Raw genomic sequence first — 20,112 nt, 5'->3', positions numbered from 1 at the left:
CTGTAATTACACAACTTGCACTTTAAATTTATAATTTTGTACTCAAATTACATAATTTATATCACAACTTTTTACACGTTAAACTATAATTTTATACTGTAATTACACATAATTTATCTTACATTTTTATACATAATTTATATGCTATAATTACCCTTTCTCTTTGCAACCATTTATAATTCTTTTCAATTTTTTTTAACCTATTGGGATTTGTCTCCATGGGACAATAAACATTAACGAATATTTAAATAGTGAAACTTAAAAAAAAAATGGAAATCGGTTTATTTTTTCACTTATGATGGCAAAACAAATCCTTTTGAGTAGGCAAGTGCAAGGAGCAATATCGTCGCAGGTTCTTCTGAGTGAGTTCATTGTTCAGAAGCACCAATTTAACCATCAATGTGGTGGAATTCTCAAGATGTTTAATAGTATTTTCTGCGATTCCATGGGATGAATTGTATAGATGGTATCTCAATTTATGGATATGTAACAATAAAGTATATAACTTTAATTTTAATATAAAATTCCTAATTTTTAATTTAAATAACATAAAATGCCTTGTGATATTAAGTGATCAATTTCTAGATTATTTTGCTGAAGTGATACTGTCAGATTAAAAATTATATTTTCTTTTGGTTAATTTGACACTTATTAAGAAAAAAAAAAAACTATGTTCTCCATCAGCCGATAGCCCATGATTTGAATTATACAAATCAACACTTCAGTAATCTAATACCTATTTACCTGAAACTATTAATATATGAAAATCTAATTTTTCATTTTGATAAATGCTATGTCAACATAAATAATCTAGATTCCAACTATTAAACGTCATAAGAAGGTATTATATTACTTAAACTAAAGATTTATGTTAATTAAATTAAATATCAGGGGTGTTTTGTGCTATAAATTAAAAATTAGTTTAGTTGAGCTACCATCTGTATAATTTACTTCAATTCCATGTGAGGTTATATGTTAGTGTTATTTGATTGAAGTGGTGAGTTGTGCATCTGTTCTTGGTGAAATGCAGTGTTGGAGGTTATATAACATGTGTTGTGCTAATTTGATGCAAGAACGTGGAATGTGACTTGTATCTATTCCTAACCGAAGTTTTGTGTTTCCCCTTCTGCATTTTACAATGAAATTAATTTTCCCTGCCCCAAATGCAGTCGGTGATGCCAAGGAGAACCTTACCTGGAGCAAAATGTGTCAAGTAAAACAACCTTTCACTTTTTTACATTCTGTAATATGAAATCAGAGTTTTCTCAAAACTTCTTGCGGAGGTTTCTAAATCAAATTACTCTAAAAGGGTATTGTTATTAATCAAATCAACATGGATGGTTTCTCTAGCTTATATATGATTATAATTTTAATTTGCACATAAATTCCATTTAAGTACAACCTAATCCTTCTGAGAGTTGTCAGGCCAGGGCAGATACCATTTATGTTGGAACAAAAACATGATCCAAATGAAGAACCAACACCAATTGTAAGGTGTTTGCAACACTTGCCTGATTCAGGTGCATTGGCATGTGAAAGAAAGTCTACAAGCAATATTGGACGGTTAAGGACAGTGACAAATCTGAATATCATGAAAAATTATTCTCAGTGGAACTTTGTGGGTGTTTCATCACAACTTGAAAAAATATTTTCAGAAATTGGCATTTTTGTGTTTGTACGCCAATCGAATTTGTGAGTATTGTACGAAATAATTTTTCATAAATTATAGTGAGCATTTGTGCACCAAAGAGTAGTATACCAAACATTCATATAAAAGCAGTTATATTATAAAATTCATAAATTATAGAGCGCATTTGTGCACTAAAGAGTAGTATATCAAACATTCATATAAAAACAGTTATATTATGAAAAATGAGACTAGCCATGTTGTGAGTCAAAATGCATACCTAATAATTTATCGAAATAAATTAATTTCAATGAAATTTATCATTCACAATAAAAATAAATATTTACTGCAAATCTTATGAGCAATTTGCAGATGGGCTTGATACCACATTTTTTTTTTTTTTTTCTATAATCAGTTTTACCCCATTATGGAATTGTGACCCTGGTTTTCATGTTAGATTGTGATTCAGCCCATCTTTAGACACTTCGCTCCCTACCCAGTTTCAGATTCAAGCATAGTGTAATCGACTCAGAGCAACGAGTCCATATCTATCCCATGAAGATTTGATTTGATCCACTAAAGGTTATCTAAGATGAATAATATTCTCCAATGCATTAACTCTTTTCATTATGTTGAGCATTCTTCTCTTCAAATTAAGTGGGAAGAGTTTAAATGGGATCCCCTGTGAAAAACACTCCACTAATAGTAGCTTAGCAATTTCAGTCATCCTTCCTCAACCCCACTAATCAACAGCCATAACAAAAAGCAGCTTTACAATTTCTCTTCATTCTAGCCAAATAAGCATTCAATCACTTATCATTTATCTGAATAGAAAGGAAGACATGAACTTCATTGAACAAATTGAGCCAAGATATCAATTTTGTGAGAAAATGAAAAAATGAAACTTGTATTGATCAGGGAACAATATTGCTCTTTATATACAGGAAGTAGTTAGCTAAGTGACTAAAGGCAGGAAAAATATTAAAACTAACTAACTGATTAACTCCTTCTTTAATTGACTAACTAAATAAGTTACGGTAAAAAAAACTCATCCATTCTCTTCTTGATTCTGCGTTAACAACCCCTCAATTTGAAGAATGAATATTGTGCATTCGACTTGTTTAAAATAGTAGAAAATGAAGCTACTCAAGAGGCTTAGTGTGGATGTCGGCCAGTTGTGCATTCAAAGAAAGCAGTAGTAGCTTAATCAATCCTTGTTGAACCTTGTCTCATACTAAATGACAATCCATTTCAATGTGTTTTATGCGCTCATAGAAAGTGGGATTTGCAGCAATATAAAGTGTAGATTGATTATCACAATATATAATGGCGGTGATCATGAGGGATATGAAGATCTTTGAGAATATACAATATCCATTGAATCTCACAAGTGGTAGAGGCAAGTGCCCTATATTCTGCTATAGAGGATGATCTAGATATTGTATTCTGCTTCTTGGATTTCCAACTTATCAGAGAATCTCCTAAATAAACATTGTAGCGATGTAATGCCTTGTGTCTTCACAACTCCCCAATCCGAGTCACTAAAAGCGATGAAAGCTTGATAGCTGATTTTGATGGGAAGAATAATCCATGACCGGGAGCGACTTTGATATACCTCGATTACTCCATGAAGAGCTTTCTCATTTAAGTCAATTGGGTGATAAAAAGCGACTTAATTGATGTGTGACAAAAGACATATCGAGTTTGGTAGTAGTGAGGTGCAATAGTTTAGCAACAAGGCGTCTATATGAAGAAATATTTGAATGTGGAATTCCTCTATCCTTGGACAATTTGGTAGAAGAATCCATGGGATTTTCTTGGCTTTGAAGCTAGATAACTAGTGTCGCAAGTAATTCAAGAGCATACTTCCTTTGGCATAAAAATGTGCCATTTTGTGATCTTGCAATTTCTAAGCCTAAGAAGTATTTGAGAGTCCCCAAATCTTCAATTCTAAATGAAGAATACAAGAAGCTTTTAATTCTTTGTGATTTCAGTCATATCATTTCTGCCAATATTAAGTCATCTACATATACCAAAATGGCGGTAAAAGATTGACCAATAGCTTTACAAAAAGTGAGTAATCAGTTTAGATTGAGTATAGCCACAAGACAACAAAGCATGAGATAACTTGGAAAACCATTGTCTACTAGCTTGTTTTAACCCATATAAAGACTTTTGTAACCTGCATGCTTGATTAGGTTTGGGTGAGTGGAATCCAGGAGGTAAAGTCATGTAAACCTTTTCTTTCAAGTTCCCATGTAAGAAAGCATTATGCACATCACATTGCTGCAAATGCCAATGATTAATAGAGGCTAAAGCTAATAAAATCCGAATAGTGGTCATCTTAGCAACAGGTGAAAAGGTGTCAAAATAATCTATCCATTAATTATTTGTATATCCCTTGGCAACCAGCCTAGCTTTGTACCTCTTTATTGTCCCATCTGCCTTGTACTTTATTCTATATACCCACTTGCATCTAATAGGAGTCTTTCCCTGTGGTATATCCATCAATTTCCATGTATGATTTTGCTCTAAAGCAGATATTTCAAAGGCCACGGCTTCTTACCATACATCTAATTTAATAGCTTATTGATATGTTTTAGATTCAATATGGGTAGAAATAGACAAAGTATAATGTTTGTGTGAAGAAGACAAGGAATGATAAGATAAAACAGAAGATAGAGGATATAGAATACTTGAGGAAAGGCGATTAGTAGCAGCTGAAGAGGTAAGATTACAATGGTAATCTTGTAAGTATGTCGGTGGTCTTTTGACTCTATTTGAAGTTCTGGTTGATGAAGCAGGTTGGGAATAGAGTTATTGAGATTGAGGTGCAGGTATATGATGAGATGTGGAAGAATTAGGAAGAGCACAGAAAGAATTTGGATAAGGAAAAGGATATTACAGTTAAGAAGTTCTGAAGGTTGAGAAACAGAAACAGAATGAAAACTGAAGAAATCTTAAAGAGGGAAAAATTCGAGAGAAAAGAGAGAAAACCGCTCTGATGCCATATCAATTTTGTGAGAAAGTGAAAAAATGAAACTTGTATTAATCTGGGAACAATATTGTTCTTTATATATAGGAAATAGTTAGCTAAGCGACTAAAGGCAGGAAAAAAAATTAAAACTAACTAATTGATTAACTCTTTTTTTAACTGACTAACTAAATAAGTTACACAATAAAAAAAAATTCATTCATTCTCTTCTTGATTCTGCGTTAATACAAGACCTAAATATATAAAATTCTCAAGCCCAATTCACCTGAATTTATACCCACAATACAAAGTCCAACCTACTCCCCCACCATGAGTTGGCTCACTAACAACCAACCACACTAAAGCCCCGCTTGGTAGAGGGGCCACACGACCGATTGATCAACATCATGATGCTGAAAGATTTGCTCACGGTCTATAAAGTGAACAGAATCTTTATTGTCGGTCTATAAAATATATATTCTACACATGAAGGGTTATCTTTATTGTCGGCTGTACGGCATGAAATTGAATGATTTGTTCACGATCTATAAAGAAAGAACAGAATCTTTGAAAGAAAGTGGCTAATTTTGCTTTCTATGTTTATAAATACAAGCTTCTTGCACATATATTGTATACTCCAGCTAGCTATAGAGCATATATCTTCTTCACTTCCTAAACCTTAGGCAAATGGCTGAAACCATTGTAGACAAAAAACTATCTGATTGTGGGGGTGGGGGCGTGAGGCGAAATATCATCCATTGGAATTATATAAAATGCACCAGGTAATGCCCAGGAAAGATGGTGGAGTCACAATGGTCTCACTTAAATACCACCTCCTTAGACAGCATTTTCTAGACATGCACTTCATACAATCCTAATAGAATCAAACCACTGGTAAATACCGTCTTCCCATAACACTACCACGGTACTAAGGATTTATGCCACGAAGGCATAGATAGACAGGAGTCGCCATCCGGGTAAAAAATCGGGACATATTCAGTGTTTCTTCCGAGGGTCATGGATGGCAACTTACTCCTTGCAGAGTTTCCACAACTGTCATTACCATAGCCCAATGTCTAGGTTCGGGATAGTGGGTACGTAAGGGGAAGGTGTTAGGCACCCCTTACGCCTGGTCTAACCTCGTTGATTCGAGTGCCAGTCCTCTACTAATGTTTCTAGAAGTCTTATTTATTATTCCTTTATTAAACTTTATCCTAAAAAATGCAATTCTAATCCTACACACGCAAGTAATTCACAAAAGGGTTGTTGTTTACACACAATTTTCATGCACAAGTAATTCCTATCTATGGGGTTGCTAATTATTTAAATGATATTTACCAGATGACTAAAATTAATTTATTATTAAGAATTTAATTTACAAACAAATTCAATTTCAAATAACCCTACGTTTCTATTTAACCTAATTAATTAATTTTCACCAAGTTATCCCAAGGATAATTGAACTAAGTTAATCATGTACATGTGTAATTTATTCTAATATCACATAAGGCCCAAACAATCACAACCTAATAAAGATTTATAACATGTAAATTTATTTTACAATTACCAAGTATTAAATTAAATTTATTTACATGCCAATGTTAGTTTAATTTACAAAGTATTTATTTAAATTAATTACATGCAAAAGTCAGTTAAATTAAAAACAAAGTTAATTTTAATTTATCAAATAAAAGTTCTATTATTACTACAATTTCATGCCAATGGTTATTCGATAAGTTTAGAGTTACTTACCTGTTGGTAAATGCAGTTGCCATTGGGGCAAGCTACCCTTAAAAAAGGGTCTTCTCTTCTAGTATGGCAATGATATCCCTGGCTTACTCCCGTTTAGCTCCATATAAGCTCCGCGCAAATGCCCTCTTTGGTACTTACCTTAGGGCTACTTACCAATTTTGTTTGTAATCAAAAATAAAGAAAATAAAGAAAAATAATAAAAGTACGAGAGACAGAAACTAAACATGTGTAGAGTTGTGTATCCCCTCAAATTAAACATGATTACATGATCTATATGAACATATAAAATAAATTGAAGACAAAGAGCATAGAATTAAAATATTGCGTGGCATAGATCTTGAAAAGAAAACAATAAAAAACTGACATTCCAGAAATCTTGTATGAAAATCTTCTTGAAGAAAAGAAAAAATAAGGAAGAACTCAAAGAATCTTGAATATCTCTAAATTTCTTATAGCTCTGATTTTTCTCTTCCTCTTTCCTCCCATCCTCCCCTTCTTCTCTTCTCTAGTAGGGTATTTATAGGGTTTTGGGAAAGAGGTGTGATAGGGTTTGGAGTCTTAGGATGATAAAGTTTAGATGACTTAAACAACTACAATTGCAGAATTCGAATAAGACTGGGATATGGGTGAGGTGTTTCAACCAATAGGAAGACAGGAAAAAATGGAAGGCACCAATAGGGAATGAGGAAGAGGTGTGGTAGGATTTGGAGTCTTAGGGTGATAAAGTTTAGACGACTTAAACAACTGCGATTGCAGAATTTGAATAAGACTGGGATATGGGTGAGGTGTTTCAACCAATAGGAAGACAGGAAAAAATGGAAGGCACAAATAGGGAGTGAGGAAGAGAGTGGGGTCAAGGAGGAGAGAGATATTTTGTTATTTTAATTTTTAGAAAATAATTAAATGGGTCCCATTTAAAATTCCTAATTAGGCTTTCTTAGGCCCATAGAGTCCAATTAAATTTAATTAGATCCATTTAAGAATTACCCATATTAAATTTAAACAAAATAAAATTTTATTTAAATTTAATTAAATTAATTTCCCCAAAACTTTATTATTATTTTTATTTTTTCAAGATCATGCCACGGAATTAATAATTCAGCTCCATGCCTCCAATTACATCTTACAGTCATATAATTTTTCATCATCGGGTTTCCCACGGCCTCAATGCACATACTCATCACAAAATAAGGGTCTACAGTTTGCCCCCCACTTTGGCGAAAGTTGAAATCAATGCAAAAGCATTGCTCAAGTTTTGTCAAAGTGAAACTCAAATTTCTAATAACTATGAAACATTGGCTATGAGGATCAAGTATATCTTGCTCGGTCGACATACTCTATGTTATGAGACTATCTACGGTCTCATAACAGTAATAACTGTGTTATGTGAAAAATGAGTGTATCTTGCTCTGTTGATAAGCTCTGCATCATAAGACTAGCTACGGTCTCATTGTTGTGACTTATCCGCAAGTATACGGGTCGTCTCAAGTAATAAAGTGATGAATCAAGTATCGTTCCCACGAGGATTTGCTGTTTGATTACTAAACTATGAATGAAGCGATTATTTGGGCTAATGATTAATGAATAAATGGTAAATGTAAATGAGCAAGGTAAATTGATTAATCTAATTGAAATGGGTAAAGAGCAAACAAATAAATTCTAATTCTAGCTCGCAATTAAACTAAAATTAACAATGGGTAATTTAAACGAAAGTCTAATTATGGTAAAAGTGATTCCAGAGTTGGGGGTTTATGCATAAATTAATTGGGATTTGTCTTGGGCATTCCAATTTTTAGGGAAAAATAGAGTTTGAAGGAAATTGATTCTAAATCTCTTTGATATCTTTTTCAAGCAAATCAAAACGTATTCTAAAAATAACCAAACCTACTTTCGTATGTATTTGATTACTTTAAAACCCATGAAGTTTTGTAACCAATAATTAATTCCTCTTAAAGTCCTAGTTTATTTCTAAATCTAGGTGATTTTAAGTTTCAATCCTTGATTAACTATCAATGACCTTCACCTTTCGGTCCTTCAATCAAAGATTAACACAATACCCAATGGGTACCAACATTAGGCAAGTAAATCAAGCACACAAGGAAGGAATCAAAACTCATATTCATATAAAATAAGGAAATACCCAATCCAAATCCACAAATTAATCTAAAACATATTTCCCAACTCTGAAATCTAAGGAAATTACTCACTCATTATGGTATTTACAAGAAATATAGATGGAAGAATAAAGAAAAACATGATAAAAGGACTGAAATAGGAAAACCCAGGTGGAAGAACCAAGGTCTCTGGTTTCTGGAGCTCCAAACTCATGCAACAGCTCCTCTTCCTCCAGAGAATGGCGTCTTCTCTACCTCTTTCTATATAATTTTCTTTCCTTTTTGTTTTTCCTCCCTTCCTCTTGTGGCAAAAATAAGGAAATGATGAATTTATATGGTCCCTAAAAGTTACCCTAAAAGTAAATAAAAGAAAAGGAGTGGATAGAAAATGAGGTGTAAAATTATCCAAGTCAGCAGCACTATTCACGTTTTGGGCATTACGCAGGGTTGGCTTAACCCTAAGCGACTTCTTAGCAAATTTAGCCTCTGGTCGCATGCGCTTAAGGTTAAGCGGACCTTCAAAGAAATCTCGGCAGACTTATAGTAAAATGGACTTTTCTGCTCATGCTTGACTTGTGTTGCACCTTAAGCATTGCCGCTTTACCCTGAGCATGACCTTAAGCAAGGTCTCAAGCAAATTTCGGCTGGTTTGCTCTTTCAAGGCTTGATTTCTTCAACTTTCCTCCATGCTTAAAGAATCCCAAATTTCTTCAAATCACTTCCTAATGCACTCATTGATCCTCGATTTGCCACAAAATCCTATCAAAAACAACAAAATTACAAAAATCAAATATAAAGTATCTAAAATTAACAAATAAACTAAAATAAAGCTAAAAACATAAAATATACTAAAATATAAGGGCAAAATGGATGCAAAACTACCCTAAAATGCCTATATCAAATGAGTGTAACAAATTCCCCCAAACTTAAACCTTTGCTTGTCCTCAAGCAAATTAAAACAATTAAAACAATTTGGGGTACCTTACCTTAAATTTATGAAAATTACTTATCCAAACTCTCAAGCTTACCTTTGGCCACCAACAAACCATATACCCACTTTCAAGATGCAAAGAATTCAATCCTTACCAAAGTTATCACCGCTTAGCCTTGGGTCAATTATCCATATCATTAAACCCAAACCAATCAATCACAAAGAATAATCATGCCTAAATAGACTATAGGGTAATCCATAAGCTAAAGTGTCTCAAATAATGATGGAAGTAAATGAATGGATTAATGATATCACAATCCCATAGGCAATTCTCCTATTCCAATCTCCACTAATGTAGCAAAACACCATCAAAAGATCAAAAGGACTTTCAAGGGTTATAATGGGGCTAAGAGGGTGATAATGTGGCTAACAAAGAAAGGATAAAGGTAACAAAATATGAGAATAATCAAATTATTAAAAGATCAAGACACAAAATTTTTTTTTTTTTTTTTTTTTCAAATGGGGGAAGGAACTTTACAACTATTCACCAATGCTAGCATATAATTTTGAAGCTTTTAGAGGGACTACATAAATAACATTGACTTTGAATTATAATTGTCCCTTTCAATTCACCCCCAAACTCATTTCTTTGTGTATTTGGGTGGTGAATTACTTTACATACCATAATTGAATTTGCTAGCTTTTTTTTTTTTTTTTTTTTTACTTTGAATCACTTCTCCCAACTAATTATTATTATTATTATTATTATTATTATTTAAATGTATCTATCACTCAAAGAATTATTCTCATGGAGGGTAGGTAAGTGTTTGGGTTTATGGCTAGGCATTAATGTGGGTTTCAAAGAAATAAGAGGGATAAATGTAGGCTCAAATTGGTTTCAAAGGAAATTTTGAAATGAGGTTGGCTAAGGCTAAAATATGGGTTTAAAATTCAAAGAATGCCTAGATCATTTCTTTTTCAAGTGCATGCTATGATTTCGCCTTGAAAGGTTTAGGAAGATTGTTCTAGGATTGGTGAGACATCAATTAGCTACTTCTCACCTTAGAGTTTTCTCTAGGCACTCAAAGTCAATGCAATTGATTGGGTGGCCCTTGGCTAAGAAGATATGAACTAAAGCAAGAATCTAATAACTTTGCACCTATCTAGAACTTTCAATCCATCAAACCCTTCTAAAAGTAAGCTTAATTGCTCTTCAAAGCAACTCTCAATCCTCTAAGGACAAGGTAAAAATTTATTTTTATGATGTGCATGATCCTAAAATGAATGCATAAATCAAATTAAAACTAAGTGTAATCTGTATGAAAACTATATGCAAATGTATGTGTATGAGTATAGACATGTGTGTGGTATATGTATAAGTGTATGGATTATCTATATATGAATGAATGAAATGCAATAAATGAATGAATGAAAATTTTAAAAATTTTTGCAAAAATTTTGCCCTCACCCCCAAACTCAAATGAAACATTGTCCTCAATGTTTAAAATGAATACAAAGATGGGCAAAATTGTGTAAACTAATCAATTAATGTAATATATACAATTGGGGATTAAATCAGTATAAGCTCAAGAATTCAAAATTAGCTCAAAATGATATTAACAATGAAGCTTTAGAGAGAAAAATGTGAAAAGGTATCCCAAATGTATGAATTTACACTGCTTAAGATGTTGCTTAACCTGTTGCGTAGGGTAAAGCGAAAGCATAAGCATTGGCAACATACCATAAGCATAAATTGTAAAAGGTAAGCTGTTACCTCCAACTGATGTGGAACAGTTGCGGCTCAAAGAAAATTGTGCAACTCATCAATGTCAACAAAATTAGGATTGAAGAAAAGATAAAGTGCAAAAATAATGGTCAAGAAAATGAAAAAGTGTAAAGAAATAAAATGGAACAGTTAAAGCAAAAATTAAACTAAGAAACATTCACAGAGTGTTTATGTCCATATCAGAAGATAAAATAAAATAAAGTAAACTAAAGGAAAGAAGTGCAGAGATAATAATAAAAACTAAGTACCAAAGTATTACAACCATTACCAAAGTTTGAAAGCTAAAATAAACAGATTACAAAATAAACTTAAAAACAAAAATTAAAACTGCTGCTACTGATCAAGTTCTGCTATCAAGCCTTTGTTGCTGCATCGTGGTCCGCTTCAGTTCTGCGGTTGGTTCATTGTGATCCAAGCTTGAGCGGTTTCAAGTTTTCTGTTAAGTCTTTCATTTCTTGAAACATGGCTTGGCCCCAATGATATAAATTGTTGTAGGATTGGGCGGTTTGTTGTAAAGCTCCGCATTTGAAGTTGATGTTGCATTTCTTTTTAAGAGATAAAAATCTCTTTTTAAGTTTCTTTTCTAGCTTCTTCTTTTGGTTAACTGCTCTTGACCCATGGCTTCAATTTTGATTTCTAAGTTTTTCAAGGAAGCAAGAATTTACGTGGTATCGTGAGGGAGCGGATGGTTGGGACATGAAATTTGTTATCCTGGATTCCAAGGATTATAAGATGGATAACATGTCTCCTGACAAGTGAGGGGTAGAGGTTGGTTGTGGTTCATCAGTTTCAAAAGTGGTGGGGTTTTGATGTCAGGGTATCGTGGTGTCAGAATGTGAGTATATGTATGGCCTATTTTCTCACAAACATCCATATGCAGCAACATGGTGCTGTCTATGTATGATTCCCCAGAAACTGGCAGCAGTTTATATAGACTAGCATCAAAGCTAAATGATTTTGCTATGGCAGTTATGTACCCCCCAAAAACAATACTACCTTTAGTATGCTTGGTGACAATTTGGTGCCAATGAGTAGCTATGAAATGGGCTGTACTTACTTGTTTTCTCTCCTTCATGCACCACAATAGAAACAAATCCCCAGCACCCACAATACTGTTACTGTGTCCCCTTCCTAAAACAGTGTAAGTAATGAACCTATGGAGGTATTTCAATACATGGTCAACTATCCTAGAGGCTTTTGCAGTCCTCTGTCTATAATAACCTCCAAATGGTGCAATATCTTTCCAGAATTGAACAGGGTCATAAACAGTTTGCTGCCACTCAATGTTTTTATACCCCGAATCCTGAAAACCAAAAATGGCATTCAAAGCACCTATGTCTAACTCCCTATCAATTCCAGCACATCGAAAATATATCATATCTTTATGTTCAGGCACTGTTGGTTTGAAACTCAACTTTAGGGAACTCAAAAATTCGAGGGTTAGATCCTTGTACACTGGTTCCCTAATTTTAGCAAAATCAATCCAGCTAATAACATCCAAATAGTTAATTTTCTGATTGATAAATGCCTAATTCTTTCAAAATCTGCTCATCCATATACTTGTTTGCCAAAATAGTTTTAGAAAGCAATTTCTCATAGGCCTTTTTCATATCCATATCCCTAAAAGCCCAGGGTAATGGAGAAATTACCTCCTCTATAGTATCTGCAGATGACGCAGGTGCTGGAGAATGTAAGGGAGACTGGGTTACTGGTGTTTGGACCGCTGGTGCTGGGGTTTGCGAGGAAGACCTAGTCCTTTTGCTAACTGGTTCAGAGGACTGAGGTGGAGAGTTTAAGTCGAAAGGGACAGAGGGTACTCGTTTCCTTTTTCCGACAGGGGTTTCTTTGAGTCTACCTGCGGCCCTTTTTGTTTTCCCTTTTGTTTTTGTTTGGGTAGGAACAGGGTCAGGCGTTGGTTCTGGGGAATGGGTGTCGGTAATTGGTGTTTCATTTGGCGGCTCGGATTGCGGCGAGAGGGGAGTCGGCGGAATGAGAGGTGGTATTTGGCTTGGGGGCGGGGGCGGTGACTGAGGTGGTGGTGATTGTGGTAATGGCGGCGTTTGTGGTGGTGGGGACTGAGGTAGTGGCGGACTGGGGCTGGGGTTAGGGTTTGTGGGTAATGAGGATGGAGTACCCATTTTAGATTTGACAGAATGTCGAAGTCCACTGAGTTTGGGTTTGTGAGAGGACCACATTTTGGTTCTTACCATTTTAATGAAAAGGAGGAAACCTTTCGGCTTCCTGCAAAAATTGCCGGAAAAAATGGCGTGAGGAAGGAAGTCGACGAGGTTTATCGGGAGTGTTGGCGAGGTTTTTGGAAAATTGGCGGAAATGCTGGGCCTTTTAAAATGTGGGGTAGACATGTGGTATTTTGGGCCATGCTTAGGGTTAGGCATAAGGTTCAGCAGAAGTTGCTTAAGACTTTGCTTGACAAGCAATGTCATCAGCAAGTTTCGGCAGGTTTTGGGCAAAATTGTGGTTTTGCTTACCAAAATCAGTCCAAAAGTTATGGAATGCTATTGTAACCCTCAGCAATTACCAAATACACACAAACACCATAAAATTTAGGGATTTCAGTTCATCTCTCTCATAAACTTACTAAGCATAGCACATGTTCATTTAGCTTTTGCAATCATTGTTCATTTTAGGCACCAATTGTGACTATCCTTTTTGCACATTTAAATGAAATGGTCTCCTTTCTAAACTTACACCAAAAGCATATTTTCAGCAGCATTTCAGACAAGTTCCAATCAACCAAGAATTGCAGAAAAAATGTAGAAATTGACCTTTTTAGCAGCATGAACAGTAGCATGAACAGTAGCAAAAATCTGCAGATTGCAGAAATTAGCAGCAATTCCAACAAAAGCATGCAAATTCCTATCAGACTACAAAATTATATATACACTAAAAGGTGAAACTTAACAAACATTATTTTTGCACTTCAATAAAGCTCTCATCAGTCCTAAATATCAAAATTGATCCTCATTCAAGTTGCATTTCACAGAATTTACACAAAACACAAAATCAAACATATGCTATCAAGTAGACTGTAATATCAGCAATTTAGCACAAGTTTAAAGGTGTTACTGTTCACAGGCACTGCATAAAGTGCAGAATGTTGCTTATACTTGCTTCCCTTTAATTCTTTGTTTTTGCAACAAGTGTAAACTTGCCCAATCTTCATGAATTACCTACAAAAGATAAACAAATGTCACTTTTGAGATTAATGAGGGTGAAAACTGAAAGTGAAATGAAATGGAAAATTAATGAACTATAAAAGGATACGCTTGGGTTGCCTCCCAAGAAGCGCTTGTTTAAGGTCTTAAGCTTGACCTTCCACTCCAATTCTCCTAAGTATCCCTGACTGGAGAACCAAGCCATGAAACCTCTACAAACTTTTGCGTGGGTTCTCCAACAATATAATGTTTTAATCTCTGCCCATTAACTTTGAAAGTCCCTGAGGTCTCATTGCTTATCTCAACAGCTCCATAGGGGTATACTTTTATAACAGTGTAGGGCCCTGACCATCTTGACTTCAATTTTCCTGGAAATAACCTTAACCTAGAATTGTATAGGAGAACAACATCACCTTCTTGAAATTCTTTCCTCCTAATATGCTTATCATGCCATTTCTTAGTTCTTTCCTTGTAAAGCTTGGCATTTTCATAAGCATCCAATCTAAGCTCCTCAAGTTCATTTAGTTGCGATTCTTTTTTCTCCTGCAGTTTTTAAGTCAAAGTTCAGTGTCCTTATGGCCCAATATGCTCTATGCTCCAACTCCAATGGTAAATGACAAGCCTTCCCATAAACCAATCTAAATGGGGTAGTTCCGATAGGGGTTTTAAAGGCTGTTCTATAGGCCCAAAGAGCATCATCTAACTTTAGTGACCAATCTTTCCTCGAACAATTCACTATTTTCTCAAGAATTCTTTTCAGCTCTCTATTGGAAATCTCCACTTGACCACTAGTTTGTGGATGGTAGGGTGTTGCAACCTTATGCTTCACACCATATTTTTGCAATAATCTTTCAAATTGATGGTTGCAAAAATGAGAACCTCCATCACTTATAATGGCACGTGGAGTTCCAAATCTTGTAAAATGAACTTTTAAGGAATTTAATCACAACTCTTACATCATTAGTTGGAGATGGTATAGCTTCAACCCATTTGCTCACATAATCTACTCCAACTAAAATGTATTTGTGTCCCAAGGATGATGGAAAAGGTCCCATGAAATCAATGCCCCACACATCAAATAGTTCCACTTCCAATATATTTTGGAGGGGCATTTCATCTCTCTTTGAGATATTACCCATCCTTTGACACCTATCACATGCATTTACAAACTTCCTCACATCCTTAAACATGTGTGGCCAAAAGAACTCGCTTGAAGAACTTTTTCTGCAGTCTTTGTCACACTCATATGACCCCCATAAAGTGAAGAATGGCAATCTTTGATAACATTCCCTATCTCCTCATCAGCTAAACATCTTCTAATCAGCCCATCTCCACATCTCTTGAACAAAAATGGTTCCTCCCAATCATAATTCTTCACATCAAAGAGAAATTTCTTCTTTTCTTTGCCATGTTAAATCAGTGGAAGGATTCCACACACTAGATAGTTCACAAAATCTGCATACCAAGGGGTTTTTGTATTCATGATTACTAACAATTGCTCATCGGAAAATAATCATCTATTGGGGCTCTTTTCCCATTGTCTCCTTGTTCTTGCCTCAATCTAGATAGATGATCCGCTACCACATTTTCTACTCCTTTCTTATCTTTAATTTCCAAGTCAAACTCTTGAAGGAGTAACACCCACCTTATCAATCTAGGTTTAGCCTCTTTTTCCAAGGAGATACTTGATAGTGCATGATCCGTGTACACTATTACCTTAGACCCCACAAGATAGGACTGAATTTGTCTCTGCAAATACTCTGACAAAAACTCTTTCTCTGTAGTAGAGTAATTTATTTGAGCATCATCCAAGGTCCTACTTGCATAGTATATTGCATACACCTTCTTATCTTTCCTTTGTCCCAAAACAGCCCCAATGGCATAATCACTAGCATCGCACATTAACTCAAAAGGTAATGACCAATCGGGTGCTGCATAATAGGAGCGGATATCAAAGCTTCCTTTATCCTGCAAAAAGCATTCACACAATTAGTATCAAAATTAAATTCCACATCTTTACTCAATAAATTGGTAAGAGGTTTAGAAATCTTAGAGAAATCCTTGATGAATCTCCTATAAAATCCAGCATGCCCCAAGAAACTCCTCACTCCCTTCACAGATGTTGGGGGTGGCATTTTCTCAATAACTTCTACCTTTGATTTATCCACCTCAATACCCCTGTTTGATACAAGATGGCCCAAAACAATTCCTTCTTGTACCATAAAATGGCACTTTTCCCAATTCAAAACTAAATTGAACTCTTCACATCTCTGCAAAACCTTAGACAAGTTAAATAAGCATTCATCAAAAGATTTACCATACACAGAAAAATCATCCATGAACACTTCCATAATACCCTCAATCATGTCAGAAAATATGGACATCATACATCGTTGAAATGTAGCAGGGGCATTACATAGTCCAAATGGCATCCTTCGATATGCAAAGGTACCATAAGGACATGTGAAGGTAGTTTTATCCTGATCATCTGGGTGAATAGGGATCTGAAAGAACCCTGAATAGCCATCCAAATAGCAAAAATAAGAATGATGAGCTAGTCTCTCAAGCATTTGATCTATAAATGGTAATGGAAAATGGTCCTTTCTAGTTGCCTTATTCAATTTCCTATAATCTATACACATTCTCCATCCAGTTACAGTTCTTGTAGGTATTAGTTCATCATTTTCATTTTTAACTACTTTGTGATGCCCCCTTTCTTAGGTACAACATGAATCGGACTTACCCAATTCTTTGTCGAAGCAGGTAAATGATACTGCATCAAGCAATTTCAAGATCTCCTTTTTGAAAAACTGTTTCATTTTTTGATTAAATGTACTTTGTGATTCTCGAGAGGCTTTATGGTCATTTTCCAACAAAATTCTATGCATGCACACAGAAGGATGTATTCCTTTAATATCATCAATGGTATAACCAATTATCCTTCTATGCTTCCTAAGAACTCTCAATAATTTTTCAACCTCACAATCAGTCAATTTAGCACTAACAATCACAGGATATGTAGAATATTGCCCTAGAAAAGCATACCTGAGATTTGTTGGAAGAGGTTTCAACTCTACCTTAGGTGCTTCACCTTTTTCAAACTTTGATGATGAAGTCGTTTCTCGCTTCAAGTCCCCAATCTTTTCAATATCAGCCATAGGCAATGGTGGATTTCCTTCCAAAATTGTAGCATATTCTGCAGCTTCTTCAATCTCATCCTTTTTTTTGATGTTATGAACCAAACAAGCTTCTAAGGGATCTTTAGGATGTTGCTTTTTAAGCACTTCTCTAACTTCTTCATCTATCACATCAACTCTCAAGCATGAGTTTGAATCATCTTTCTTTTTCATTGCTTGAAACAAATTAAATTCAACTTTCTCTTCCCCAACTTCTAATGTAAGCCTCCCATTTTTTACATCAATCACAGCTCAGATGAGCAAGGAAAGGTCTACCAAGAATAATAGGAATGTGTACATCCTCCTCCATCTCCAATACCACAAAGTCCACTGGTATGAAAAATTTCCCAACTTTCAGAGGAACATTCTCAACTACTCCAATTGGAAATTTAATAGACCTATCTGCTAACTGTAGTGATATGGTAGTAGGCTTCATTTCTCCAATCTTCACTTTCTCATAGATAGACAATGGCATCAGACTAACACTGGCTCCAAGGTCGCATAAAGCCTTATCTATACTGATATCCCCAATGTGACATGGTATGGAGAAACTCCCAGGATCTTTCAGTTTGGGTGGAAGCTTATTTTGCAAAATGGCACTGCTTTCTTCCGTGAGCTCTGATCTCAAATTCCTCCAATTTCTTCTTGTTAGATAAAATCTCCTTCAAAAATTTGGCATATGAAGGCATTTGTGCTAAGGCATCAGTGAAAGGAATAGTCACATGCAAAGACTTCAATACCTCCAAAAACTTCCCAAATTGTTTATCCAATTTTGCTTTCTGAAACCTTTGTGGGAATGGTAAAGGTCGCATGTAGGCTTTAGGTGCAACATATTTGGGCTCCTCTTCTTTGCTCTCCCTCTCCTTACTTCCTTTTTCTTCCACTGAATTTTCTTTCTCAGCTTCAATTCTAACTTCAACTTGGTTTGTTCATCTCCTTCTCGCTTTTCTTTTCTTCAACTTTTCTTCAATATTTTTATCCCCATTCTCCAATATTTTCCACTTCTCAATGTAATAGCCTTGCAATGCTCCCTTGAATTTTACGGTTGGCTAGGAAGCTTCCCAAATGCTTTATTACTTGAAGAGCTAGCTTGTTGAGCTATTTGATTCTCTAACATCTTGTTGTGTGTTGCCATTTGATCCACTTTAGATGCTAATTGAGAAATCATTTCTTGTTGACTTTGATGGCTAACAAGTAGAGTTTCAATCATAGATTCAAATCTAGTTGTCTTATCTAGTTGTTCTTGTTGTGGTAGAGGTGGAGCATGTACATTTTGAGGTTTAGAAATTCCAGAGGAGGCCCTCTATTCTGCTGAAAATTCTGATTTTGTTGATATCCGAAGGTTCTTTGAAAATTCTGATTTTGCCCTTGTCTACCTCCCAAGAGAAATTTGGGTGGTTTCTCCATCTTTGGATCATAAGTTGCAGAAAATGGGTTACCACACGGTCTTTGATTGTAGTTCCCACATAATCCACTTGCTCACTTGAAAAATCTTGATTAAGTGCAGAAAAATCTGTGCACAATTGACATTTGCAGCTCAATTTCTAGTGTATTACGTAACCTCCTTTGAAGAATCTACTTTCATACTTAACTTGTCCATCTTCTTTGTCAAAGCATCAAACTTAGCATTAATCATATTCATGGCGTCAAGCTCAAACATACCGGTGGTTTCTTGATCTCATTCCTCTCACAACTCCATTGGTAGTTGTTATAAGCAATTTTATCAAGAGCAGAAAAAGCTTCATCTTCAGATTTCTCCATAAGGTCACCTCCAGAAGATGCATCAATTGTACTCCTAATAGCTGGTGAAACTCCATTATAAAAGTGTTGAACAAGCATCCACTTAGGAATCCCATGATGTGGACATCTCCTTTGCAAATCCTTGTACCTCTCCCATGCTTCATACAAGCTCTCATCATCTCTAGGTTTAAAAGAAGTCAGCTCATTTCTCACTTAGGTCTTGCTTGGTGGAAAATATTGAGCTAAAAATGCTTGAGAAAGTTCATCCCATGTTGTGATAGAACCCGGTGGCAAAGAATGTAACCACTCTCTAGCTCGGTCCTTCAGAGAAAAAGGAAATAATCTGAGTCGAATTGCATCATCAGAAACTCCATTTATCTTCAACATATCACTGATCTCAAGAAAGTGTGCCAGATGCACATGTGGACTTTCACTTGGATTTCCTCCAAATTGTGCTTGTTGTACCATTTGACAAAGTGCAGGCTTCAATTCAAAATTATTAGCTTCTACCCTTGGTCTTGTGATACTTGGCATGAAATCTCCAATGTTAGGATAGGCATGATCCTTCACAGAGCGGTTGTTATTGTTGTTGTTGTTGTTGTCAGCCATTTCTTCTTGTACTTGCTCTTGCTCTTGTGTTCTTTCTTGTTGTTGTTGAGCTTTAATTTCAGCTTTTCTCCTTTTAGATTCTGCTCTTAAAGCCTTTGCTGTCTTCTCTATTTCTGGGTCAAAGAATAAATTGATTTCTTCACTTTTTGTCCTTCTCATAAAATATAGCACCTGAAAAACAAAAAAAATAAACAAACTCTCAAAGTAAAATGGTAAAAAGAAAATAA

General features: G+C 35.2%; 1 protein-coding gene and 1 non-coding gene across 2 annotated transcripts; one reads left to right on the top strand and one right to left on the bottom strand.

Moving 5' to 3' along the window:
* Window positions 1-11,890: 11,890 nt before the first annotated feature.
* On the bottom strand, window positions 11,891-13,322 carry LOC131172693 (vegetative cell wall protein gp1-like). Its single transcript, XM_058134203.1, has 3 exons — window positions 12,745-13,322; window positions 12,406-12,647; window positions 11,891-12,099 (listed from the first exon to the last, which is right to left on the bottom strand). Exons 1-3 carry the CDS (start codon window positions 13,320-13,322, stop codon window positions 11,891-11,893), a joined length of 1,029 nt encoding a protein of 342 aa, XP_057990186.1.
* A 6,063-nt stretch (window positions 13,323-19,385) lies between these two features.
* On the top strand, window positions 19,386-19,490 carry LOC131173483 (small nucleolar RNA R71). Its single transcript, XR_009143799.1, has one exon. It is a non-coding gene; the product is annotated as a small nucleolar RNA R71 (small nucleolar RNA).
* The last annotated feature ends 622 nt before the right edge of the window (window positions 19,491-20,112 follow it).

This window comes from Hevea brasiliensis, chromosome 14 (genome assembly GCF_030052815.1).
Source record: "Hevea brasiliensis isolate MT/VB/25A 57/8 chromosome 14, ASM3005281v1, whole genome shotgun sequence".
Classification (NCBI taxonomy): domain Eukaryota; kingdom Viridiplantae; phylum Streptophyta; class Magnoliopsida; order Malpighiales; family Euphorbiaceae; genus Hevea; species Hevea brasiliensis.
Note: the sequence above shows the minus strand (reverse complement) of the source record. Positions and strands in the feature narration are given on the sequence as shown.

Excerpts from the sequence above, each read along its gene's own strand:
- LOC131172693 (XM_058134203.1), bottom strand. The coding sequence starts at position 13,322 with ATGGGTACTCCATCCTCATTACCCACAAACCCTAACCCCAGCCCCAGT. Across the intron at positions 12,648-12,744 it reads AAAACTATTTTGGCAAACAA|GGAACCAGTGTACAAGGATC; the intron begins GTATATGGATGA and ends TGCTAAAATTAG. Across the intron at positions 12,100-12,405 it reads AGATATTGCACCATTTGGAG|TTTCTGGGGAATCATACATA; the intron begins GTTATTATAGAC and ends AACTGCTGCCAG.